The 12472-nt window shown below is 36.9% G+C and overlaps 1 protein-coding gene across 1 annotated transcript in view; it reads left to right on the top strand.

Annotated features, from left to right (window-relative positions):
• Positions 1–12472, top strand: part of LOC139728750 (uncharacterized) — a 278601-nt gene that overhangs the window by 89209 nt on the left and 176920 nt on the right. The window contains exons 20-21 of the mRNA XM_071639694.1: positions 4100–4222; positions 11029–11220. Coding sequence (XP_071495795.1) covers positions 4100–4222; positions 11029–11220 — 315 coding nt within the window. The remainder of the gene's footprint in view (positions 1–4099; positions 4223–11028; positions 11221–12472) is intronic.

Raw genomic sequence — 12472 nt, forward strand, 5'->3', positions numbered from 1 at the left:
AAAAAAATGGTCGAGATATCATATTTGATTCATATGTCTAGTTCAGTTGTATCACTAAACATTGTACCGTACAAAAATTTGCAATAAAATCTGAAATATAAGGAGATATCACTATTTTTCTCGATAAACCATAATTGTAGGCAGTTTATTCAAGAAACAATGTTATCAAAACCATTGTTCACATTTTGTTTATTTAACAATACTTAACATTGATTATACTAATTAAAATTCTTACATTGGTCGTTTCTATCCCAAACTCACATTTTAGAACCATTTTGAAGCACTAAATCTGGGTCTTTATTTCATCTGCATAATGCTAAGCAGTGCCTTTAATCGCCTTCCTGTGAAATCACTAAGCACTGATACATCAATGAAGCTGGCTGGCTCACAGATGGACTGTGTCACCAATGAAGGCTACAGCATTCCTGTGACTTACAGCAATGGCTGGTGGAGTCCATTGTGCCTTGGTCATTCCCCTCCTTTCCTACCCCACCCGCATCCTGACCCCCCCCCCCTCCCCTTCCAGTCTTCCTAAACCCCTCATTATACAGTTGGAGGATCATTTACCTCCAATTATCCTATCATGAACAAGAGAGGCTAGGGGAGAGATGGGTGTATCTTACCCCTCGGGGGAGAAGACTTGATCACCATTTGGGTCAAGGACCTACCCACATCAATGGTGTAATGTACCCATACCTTTCACTTCATTCACCTGAAATGTTTGATAGCTCATACTTACATATATATTACATTACATTATATATGTTATAAATGATCAGGAAACCTTGACTTATGTGAGCACGTAATCAGACTACATTTTCTTTCCTGTGAAATTAAAGGAATTGTTTACCATTTGGAGCAGTGATTTTAAAAATTTTCGTGTTATCACATTTGATGCACTTGTGTAGATCGGTTGTATCACAAATATCCTACCATACTATACAAAAAAAAATTGGCAATAAAGCCTTAAATGTCGGGGGATATGACTATTTTTCTCAATAAACCATAACTGTTGGCAGTTTATTCCAGAAACAATCTATTATAACTATTTTTCACATTTTGTATCTATTTAACAATACATGTACTTAACATTGGTTATACTGATTAACACTTTTACATTGATTGTTTCTATCCCTAACTCACATTTTAGAACTATTTTGAAGCACTAAAAGTGGGTTATTGTTTCATCTGTAAATGGTTATTTATAGTACCTTAAAAGATATGGAAGTACAGCGATTTATGGGTGGTCTGATTGAATAGATCTTCATTAGCTGCCCACTGGGGTGCATTCAAAAACCATAGATAGCACCCATCAGTGATGACTACTGTGCATCGAAGCATTCACTCATGCGGTAATGGTTGACTCCAGTTAAGATTCTTTGGTTATTGATGTGTTCATACAGAGAGATTAGCGATAAACCTGTACGCGATTCCTCACTGGCATACATGTATTTTATTTACATGTATGTGTGACCCAGGCCAGCAATCCCACTTTGTGGTATCCCCACATTACTACTCGGTCTTTGGTATCCTCTCTGCATGGATTTGTCTACATAATTGCTTGAAATATACAGTACCAACATCACAACACATCTCTGCATTTTTCCCAGATATCTTTTCTAAATAATGATAGATTTATGTAATTGCCAGCTCTTTCAAACTTTATATCCTTATTATATTGTAAGATTTTCATTTAAGAATTGATTAATGTTATTTGTTTGTCAATCTGTTTGTTTTTCTTTTTGTTTGATTATTGTTATGTGCAGTTGAGTATATACATGAATGTATTCTTCAAAAATAATCTCCTAGAATTGCGGGATGAATGGATCCACTGTGCGACAGACTAATGTAAAAGTTCATTACCTCACATGTGCTCATATGATGCAATATTGTGCAATACATGAATTCTTCTCTACAAGATTTTGAACTCCATGGAAAGCTATGAGTGTAATTGACCAGGTTCCTGTAGGAATTATTAGTTTTCTACATTATCCTACATGTTTAAGATTGTAGAAAGTTGATTTCATATCTTATGAAGATAAATCACATATACCCCACCCCCTTTTCTTGCCTGTCAGGTGTATGCATAGGAGAGAGTTAGAGATTAAGATTGAATTATATAGATAAGATGAAAAGATAGCTAGCTACACTGTGTAGCTTGATAAAGAGATGGATAAAGGGGGGGGGGGGTTATTAGAGACAGGAAGAGAGAGTGAAAAGGCGATTGAAATCAGATTTTCAGACCTAAACAGGAAGGATAATGTTTGAACACAAAATGGTAACACCACTGAGAAGGCATTTGTTTTTTATGCATGCAGCTTGAGCTGCAGCAAATTCCTCCCTGCTGCTATATAACTTTAGTATAAGAAAAAAAGAAGAAGAAGATAGTGGCCCGTTTTTGCGTTCAAACATCTGGTTTTTATAACTGGGTCAGTGCACAGGGTCACAATATGTCATTATGAATGATGGACGATAAAAGCCTGCAAGGAACGTAAAGTGGAACGTCCAAGAAAGAGGTGAAGAAAAAGTGAGAGAGTGAGAGTATCGGAGCGAAACTATTTAGAGAGTGTGCCTTTCCCAATGGCAAACATTGAAAAGTTTGAAGCCACACATGTTTATGTGTGTTTGTAGGTCTAACCTGAGTGAGCGCTGTGAGTCATTGTGCGTGGGTGTTTGAGTTTTGGTCTGAAAATATCTTGGGGACACTTGAAACGGGTTTTGTTGTCTTCAAGTGTATGCAAACTACTAGCTTTGTAAACACTCGTCCAGTTGTTACATAACTGCTTTCCTTGACTGATCACAGGATTCTTGTCAAATCTGGAGATTACTAAGATGGCATTCTTGAAATGTGTAAAAAAAAGTTGATTGTTTGATGACTTAACCTCAACTTCTCTGTGTTACCTTGTGTATAAATGTGAACCAAATGTGAACTGTAAAAACATGTATTCGCGGCATGAAATTTTTGTGAATTGCCACTGGCATTCAATGCATATAGTGTAGATGAGAACTTTCGCGTGGGCTTTAATTTTGCGAAGCTTGGCGCTCGCGAAATTCGCGAAATTAAAATGCACACGAACATTCCTCGTTTTACAGTAACCCTTTGCTAATGTTTAATTGAACAACTGTCTGTATGCATATTGTATGCTCAATGCAGCTATAGACCATTCAATTGCCTCAGTATTATTGTGTGGATAAAATTTCAGCAGAGTTCATGTAAAATGGCAAAGTTTGATCAACAAAGCAAGTGCTATATATTTGCCAAGAAATTCATGCTTTGTGTTTGATTTCTCTAGCTCAAGAGGATTTCTTATGTTTTCAATTAAAGCAGAGCTTTTGAGTCTCTGCCTTTTTTTTTTATAGGAGATTCCCTTCAAAATGTCATATCTCTTCCTGTCATAAGACGACAATGCAAAAACCTTCCTCCTTTAGTGATTATTATGTATTGACACTAGCATCTCCCTGATTGCTCTGTGGAACCTCCATTTAATAGTTTGATACGTGAATATTGTTTGATGGAGCTTTGAATGACAAGATGATCAGTATAAAAAGCTATGAACATTTTAATTCACAAGACATTAGTCAAAATGATCCACCTTAAAGTAATTTTGGAACAGATCAAAATACAGGAGACAAAGCCAAGTGTATCAAAAAGTTACAGAGGATCGAACATATAGAATGCCCGACCAAGTGATGTGCATTACATGTTTTATACCCATGTGCATTATTTGTTTTATACCCGACCAAGTAATGTGCATTATTTGTTTTATGCCCGACCAAGTGATGTGCATTATTTGTTTTATACCCAACCAAGTGATGTGCATTATTTGTTTTATGCCCGAACAAGTAATGTGCATTATATGTTTTATGCCCAACCAAGTAATGTGCATTATTTGTTTTATGCCCGACCTAGTGATGTGCATTACTTGTTTTATAAAACAGTAACATTATTTTGAATGCTGCGAGTCAGTTATGCTGTGCACAGTGGAAGTGTAATGTCATGTAATCTATCAGCTCTCTCTACTATACAGGAATGCAGTCAATTTTGTCGAAATGGTCCTCAATAAACAGTTGTTGCTGTATTTTTATCTTTCTCCAACAGTCGGCAGAATGGATCCAAGTACGGGTGGAGGACATGATACCCAGGATGACAGAGATTGGAACAAACCTGGAGGAGGCAAGGAACTTCCAGAAGCAACATGAGGACGTCATCAGGAACCTGGTGGTAAGTTTGTCCTCATTTGCTACTTATATGTCTCCTAACCAAGAAATCAAGACAAACTTTCCATACCTACCTCAACATTTTTCAGATGTAGAGCCATTCCTTCAGAAGATTCTACTACAGTGTGGATGCTACTTTCTGTTTTGTTTTGTTTTGTTTTGTTTGTGATACCCCATGCACAGTTTGATAGGTTTTATAAGGCTGACAGCCAATGGAACTTTTTAAGTCATTAGTCCAATGATGGTTCTTGGTGGTTCAGCATGTGGCAGATGTAGATTTTAAAAGAGAATACATTGTACAAATAAAAGATGGAAGGAAAATCAACATTCATGGACTTACACATCACAATGACAGGTCTAGACAGAAATGAGTCCGTATTTTGTGCCTCCTCTTGTCATATTTGTATCATCATACCCATCTCTTTCTTGCAATTATGCAATCATGGTATTAATGATAACAGTATGAACAAACAATCATTCTTCCATAGTGATTTGCATAACTATGGGAGACATCAGTATACTTTTACAGACTGTAAGAAACAATCTACAAAGTTATTGTTGCAACTGATATAAAACAAACTGCCCTACATTGACGCAAATGTCATTGCTATTACTAATAGACTGATCAATTCAGTGCTTATTTATGTCAATGTAGGGCGATTTGCTAATAAGTTGCAATAAAAACAACTCGACAAAAGAATTTTTATGCATTTGAATAAAGTTATTGTTTATCTCCCAAACGTTGACATAATGTCAAATCTGTTGTTTTCTGAGTAAGTCCTACAGATTTGTGCACAAATTTGCTCTTGTATCCTGGAACTGAACAGAAACAACTTATATCTAATTTTGATCTCGGGTTACCAGATTCAATAGCTGTCTCTGGCAGCACCACCTTAGCCTTTATCTGTCTGGTTGCTGTAAGGTGTTTACAGTGGATTCCTGGCTGTAGTCTGCTATGATCATCCCTCCTCATTAACCCTATTCATCAAAGTCAGACCTCGCCTCATTCGCTTGTGGGCCAAGGTCGCGATAAATGTGAGGGGGGGGGGGGGGGAGGTGGTGCACGTTTGGAACCTTTTTTGCATTTTTTTGCCCCACTGTGTCAGAAGAGAAGAAGAAAAGATTCAGCCTGGCATATGCCTTTTGCATTTTGTGATGTGAAATGATTCCCACTTCCTGCCCTGAGGTCTGCGTGCCATCAATCATCAAACGTGCTCATTTTTAGGAAACTTTGCCAGTCAGGACAATCCTGTCGTAAATTGTCTGTCTGGATGTTTGAAAGTGACAAAAAAAAAGAGGTACAATACAGAACTCTGTTGGTATTCCACCAAATTGAAATGAAACATGTAACAACGATTGGTCTCACTTAGGGTTTGAAAGAAATGATATGTCCATTATGAAGTAAACGCACTTTTGGTCACAAATTGTTTTCGGCAAACCAGACAGCATTTTTTGTTTGTATATCCAGAGGCAAATTCCCACACTTTGAAGATGAAATGTGAGGATTTTTGGCCCCATCAAATCAAGTTCAGACCAGAACTTCAAAAAAAAAAATTAAGTGGAGGTAAACTACAAATGAGAGAAAAGAGAAGAAAAATGTTCCTCTGCTCGAGGAATTGATGCAGTCGAAATTTCATAGTCATCATGTGGAATTTGTGAAAATGTTGGGCATGAGTTGTCAAAGACGTCACAAATTGATGAATAGAGATTGTTCCTGGTATTGAAAGTAAATGCCTTTGTTGTGAGATTAATGTCTCTTGTAAAAGAGTGCAATGGGAATTGATTTGCAGTTGTGGCTGGATATAAAACTTAAACTTGACTCTTTTAATGACATACGGTTTTGTGATTGAAAAATCAAGAAGTATACAAGACTGTAGCCGCGATCACACTGGCAAAAGTTCTCAAAGTTTAGGTGTTTTGAAGTTTTGCAAGGGTAGCCGCAAACTTCCCAAAACATTTTGCGAAATTGCTCATGAAATTTCCCTCTGAAGCCACAACAAATCTTATCAGAGTTTGTGCAGTCTGAACGCACGCAGCTGGAACTTCATGAAGTTTGTGACGTGACCAGTGCAATTCTTGTTTGTGGTGCCCCCAAAACGCGCACTCATTGGGTGCGTGTGCGCTATGCTTATATATCAACTTTCAGCTGTCAGGCGATGTGTGCCTTCTTCTTTTTTGCACATGCGCAGTGGCCCAAACATTGAAAACTTCAAAACAAGAACTAAAACTTTGAGAGATTTGGCCGCCAGTGTGATCTGACGAGCAAACTTCATGAAGTGTTTCAGAAGTTTTTGCCAATGTGGCTGCGGCTTGGGTAATTCTCTCCTCGGGGAAAGAGGCAAAACCTGTACTATGCGGTGTTTTATCTCCATGGATACAGTGTGTATGGAGAATTGACATTTATTGCAGAATTATTCTGTATCCGGGCGCACTTGAAACATTTTTTCAACAACACATTTGTTTGTTAGATGGCTTTTCTTGAATTGGTGCCAAGTGATCTGCATGCTTGTGAAATAAAGTAGGGTGAAATACTGTCTGATATAGAAGAATTGGGTTTAGTGCAAAGAATGTCATGTGGCATAATAAATTATATAGAGAATAATTCACTATGTAGACCTATTTATTTGTTACTGATGGCGTAACTTACTTTCTGATAGATTGTGACACAAATTCAGTAGGAAAGAATAATTTTGTCACATTTTGTGATTAAGAATTACACGGAATCAAAGCTGAAGTAGTGTCATACCCCAGTACATTATTATACAAGGTAACATTTGCAAAACATATGTGATAAAGATGTTTCATTACCAGTGCAAGTAATTGGAAATCATATGACATTCGAGTAAAAATCTTTCAATGTCAAACCGTGACTGAACTTGAGTGGAAACCCAACAATCTGTGTCATAAAACCAAGAGCCATCTACAGGTGCAAATGAATGGAGATTGGATGGGTGGCAAGAAAGAGGTTTGTGTATCACCTTTAAGAGAGACAGGGACTGAGAGAGAAGCCATTACGTGCGGACTAAAGATAGCTTCCATCCGTGTCAGGAATTATGAGCCTTGCGGTGATGTACCGAGGAATCCATGCTATGCGTTCCACCGCTGCGGAGGACTGCGGAGATCGGATAGCTGGGCCTGAGAGATATGCTCTCAACATATACATGTAAACATAAATCCTCTAGTGCTCAAGGATGCTTTCTGGTGGATTCTGGGGACATTTGGAAGGGGGGAAAAATTGGAAATCAAAATTCTTGTGTCAGATGAGTATGACAAGGATTCCAGCAGAGGCATTTTTATTCAATACCTTGTACAATCATCTTCGAATCTTTAAATTTCTGGTTGTCATAGTTTTCCACAGAAAGTGGCAGGGATTTGCTATGTTTCCATTACTTCATAAAAAAAAAAGTTTAGAAAGTGTACATATTTGCAGTAGTTTTGGCGAAGTAGCATCATGTTTCAGTGTACAACTTCATTACTATGAAGACCATATCCTTTGTGTGTGTGTGTGTGTGTGTTCTTGTAATTGAATGTAGTGTACTTTTTAAAACAAGAAGTACAGGTAGCAATAAAGCATGTACTTGCAGCAATTTCAGTGTCTAACTCATAGAATACTTCCCAATGTCTCCCAAACAAAAAGGAGGTTAATCAATACCATACTGAACTCTGAAATTCCTATAGACTTTAACAGACCACCAGGTCATGTGGGGCATATGAAATTTAATTAACATGAAAAATATGATATTGCTTATTAAGCGTTTCAGGTGAAACTTATTGTGCTTACTGTGTGGACAGTGCAATGTTATAGAAATGAATTTATAGCGAGCATAACAGATGAAACTCTAAATTATGGTTTATTGCTCAGATTATTTTGTTGTGGAGAGTACAGGAGAGATGTGATTAAAATGGAGCATATAGCACTGAGGCTGGTTTCGAAATGGTATTTCATTTCATTCAAAACTTGACTTCAGTAGCTGGCCAGACGTGACAGCCCATTACTATTGCTGCTTGTCGTGTTTATTTGTGCTCCACGGCAAGACATGTTGGATGAGGCTTTGATATGTTGGGGACATAGTGGGGGATGCTAATGCACATATGAAAGGGATGGTATAGTATTGGTGGAGATGAGGATCAGGATTTTACCTTTTTGTGATATATGTGTACCAAGAAACCACTTATGAAATAGTACAAAGCATCATACCATTATGAGAGGAATTCAAAGTTTATTTGATGAAAATCGGTTTCGGAATGGCAGAGACATCCAAAAACAAACTAAAACAAGATGATTGTAATAAAAGGTGGGTTCCACCTTTTATTAGGATTGCTCTGTTTTGGATATCTCAGCTATTTCGAAACCAATTTTCATCAAATAAACATTGAATTCCTCTTGGAATTACATGTACATGCTCTTTCATATTTCATAAGAGATGTCTCATTATCTCACAAAAAATGTGAGAAATATGAAGTTTGGTCTCAGCTGAAACTATACAATCCCTTGAAGCTGTAGCTTGTCATGCAATGCCAATAAGATGTTGACAGGGATTCCTCAGCATGATGCCTAAAGGTTACTGTCCTACTATCTTCTATCAGAAAAACATTTCATCTCTATCCATAACACTCATTACCATGTAGTAGATTATCCATTGTCCTCAAAGCAACACTGTCCCTGTGTTGCAAGGGAAAGTACAATTCTACACTAAACATTTCCAATTATCTAATTTTGCATATTTTTAGAATGTTTCCTACAATATGAAATGTATATTTCTAGTAGAATATTTGAATACTTTAAATTCATTGACAGCACAAATCCGACTGAAATCAGATTTTATTTCATTGTTTATACATAAAAAACACTCCAAGGATGTTGAAATACAATGCCCCTGCTGCTTTCTTAAGTAAACTATTGTTTGGTGTCTGTCTAAACATAATTAACTCCAGTGCAATAGTGCTGCCTACAAGTGCGTCTGGTTATATGCTGTTATTTTCACGTACAAATGTTTCTCGAATGACGAGGTCATAGACGAGATGTTGTTTTCGCGAATCGATGGCAACCTTTACGTTAATGCCTTATTAACAAAGCACATGTAGACATTTTCGCTTGTTGATGAATTTGCGATCCAACTGTGATTTGCAAAATTCGCAAAAATTAAAGCTTTTTGAAAATAACAGCTCATACAGTAACAAGCCAAAGCGTTTTAGGTGTGTTCAGAGAATAGAATTGATAGGAAGGATGTGTGAAGGAGTTTATTTTTTTAAAGTCTTTATTGGAGTCCTGAAGTATTTGACATGAGGCAGAATATGATTGTCCATTAAAGTTTACTTTAAAGACAAAGTAAAACTTTTGTCATACATTGTACAATTGTCTGTTTTTTTAGAAAATGTGTACGATTTTATGTCGCGAGAAATCAAAAGTAGAAAGTTATGTTTATTTTAAATTTTGTATTATTCTACTATTTATCAGTCAGTTGCCTGAGTGAATTTTAGTTTTGAAAGTTAGAAATGTTTCTCGTAATATCCATTAAATCTTGAAAAGTCACAGACCATGATAAGGTGTTCCTGCATTTTGCATCTGATACTGATAGTGTAGTGCCGCCACTTTTGCATTGAAATTGGCATTGAAACTGCTGGTGAGGGAGCCTATGGATAGCCGGGACCTTGGACACAATTAGACATTCCATGTTCCTGGGTTTCAGAGTGAAAAACCTCCTGGAATGTGTCAGGGAGAATCTTTCCCTCAGCTCTGAGGTTTAGCAGCCTCTAGGATTGGTGGAGATACCAGCACTCTAGCTGCCAGCCCTGGAAATACAATTGTATGCTATATTTACAGCGTACAAGAATATATGAGTGCATACATGAGTGCATACCCATAATGAGGCTGACTAGATGTACACTCTAGAAACATGAATCTATATAACGTATATGCTTTTGAATCTATTTCTGTCTGACTCATTTTTTTATTGATTATGTTTTTTTTTTATGTGTGAGTATGTAATCAATGTGTAAAAAGATAGGCCTACATGTACACTTCTAAATCTTACTGTATTTGTCTAATGATATTATCAATGGTTTTTGTGTTCAATAAACATAACTATACACCTTGTGTTTGACCACCCATGGTCACAGATTACCCCCCCCCCCAAAAAAAAAAAAAAAAAAATATATATATATATATACTCATATCCATGTATGTTTATCCACCTGCTCAGTATTAGATAAAATATAGGGGCCTACATTTATGGTTTTTCATATACAATGTAAAAAACATTGTGTATTGTACTCTTTTCATTGTCTACAACTTGACTGTGCCTATCCTTTTTTTTTTAAATCTCTGATTGATGCAACAAAGTTATGTGATATATATTCACTCATACATACAATTACAATACCATGTAACACTTTTAGTTTCTGTGAATGTGTATTTTCTTGAAAAATGATAATCGGAAAATAGAGTATAGTGCATGATAATTCCTGTTATTGCACATACGGTAGTTACAGTGTACCATCACTAGTTAAAATTTGCCTGCTATTCTGAGGTCAAAATCATGATGTAGGCATATCGTTAATAAAACATCGCAACCAGCAAAATACTTTCATTGCAGCTGATGTATTTAAGTGGATGCGCCAGTCATATATCTACCACACACCCTTCTCCGGTACAATACCTCTTGATTCTGGTAAATATACAAAGTGCATGTAACAGTTAATGTGATGCCCCATGTATCATGGTTTAATAGTACCTTTGACACGTGATCTGAGATGATTTACATTGTGTCATATTTCCTTCCATACCTCCCTCTCTCTCTGTGCCTCCAGGCTAAGCAAGACCAGATTGGTAGTCTTCTCAGCCAGGCTGACAACCAGGTCTCCACACAGCAGTTCTATGGAGACGTGTACGCGGCCATGGCCAAAAGCCTGGGAGAAGCCTGGCGGGACCTAGGCAGGCAGATGGAGATTCGGCAGCAGCTTCTCAACCAGGCGGTGGACTTCTACCAGGCTGCACAGAAGGTGAGAGAAGGATGGAGAGAGAGATAGACAGAAGGAACGAAAAATATAAGAAAGAGAAATATAAGATAGAGAAATACTGCCCAGAAGGTGAGAGGATGGAAAGAGAGAAAGAGAGACTGAAGGAAAGAAAAATATAAGAAAGAGAAATATAAGATAGAGAAATACTGCCCAGAAGGTGAGAGAAGGATGGAAAGAGAGAAAGAGAGACTGAAGGAAAGAAAAATATGAGAAAGAGAAACATAAGAAAGAGAAATACTGGCCAGAAGGTGAGAGAAGGATGGAAAGAGAAATAGACAGAAGGACAGAAAAATATAAGAAAGAGAAATACTGTCCAGAAGGTGAGAGAAGGATGGAAAGACAGATAGAGAGACAGAAGAAAAGAAAAATGTAAAAAAGAGAAATATAAGAAAGAGAAATACTGTCCAGAAGGTGAGAGAAGGATGGAAAGACAGATAGAGAGACAGAAGAAAAGAAAAATGTAAGAAAGAGAAATATAAGAAAGAGAAATACTGTCCAGAAGGTGAAAGAAGGATGGAAAGACAGATAGAGAGACAGAAGAAAAGAAAAATGTAAAAAAGAGAAATATAAGAAAGAGAAAGTCCAGAAGGTGAGAGAAGGATGGAAAGAGAACTAGAGAGACAGAAGAAAAGAAAAATATGCGAAAGAGAAATATAAGAAAAAGAAATACTGGCCAGAAGGTGAAAGAAGGATGGAAAGAGAGATAGAGAGACAGAAGGAAAGAGAAATACTGTCCAGAAGATGAGAGAAGGATGGAAAGAGAGCTAGAGAGACAGAAGAAAAGAAAAATAAAAGAAAGAAAAATACGGTCATAGGTACACCATGGATAAGAGAAAGAAAGAGAGATAGAGGAATTGTGAGATAGATAAGAAAGGAAAAAGAGAGACAGAGATGGAGAGATTGAGATAGATAATAAAATAAGATTGATCAGGGAGAAAGAACAAGCGATGGAAAAATAGGAAAAAAAGAGAGAGAGATGAAGAGAGTGAGAGAGTTTGTTATAGATAAGATATCAGGGAGGGAAAAAAAGAAATGAAAAGGTCGATAGAGAGAGGTTAGAGGGGGAGAGATAGATTTGAGATATATTAGTATAGGTAATATCAGATAAGAGTGAAGGACAAAAATCATCTTGCCATCACCATCCAGGTTTACCTTAGTGCACCTTCACAGTCTTTTTGGTTTTAAATAGTGTCACATATATGATCTTGTTGCACTATACTGTTCATATTTTTGA

Source organism: Diadema antillarum, unplaced genomic scaffold (genome assembly GCF_040938485.1).
Source record: "Diadema antillarum isolate AM-2024a unplaced genomic scaffold, OU_Dant_1.0 scf00000019, whole genome shotgun sequence".
NCBI lineage: Eukaryota > Metazoa > Echinodermata > Echinoidea > Diadematoida > Diadematidae > Diadema > Diadema antillarum.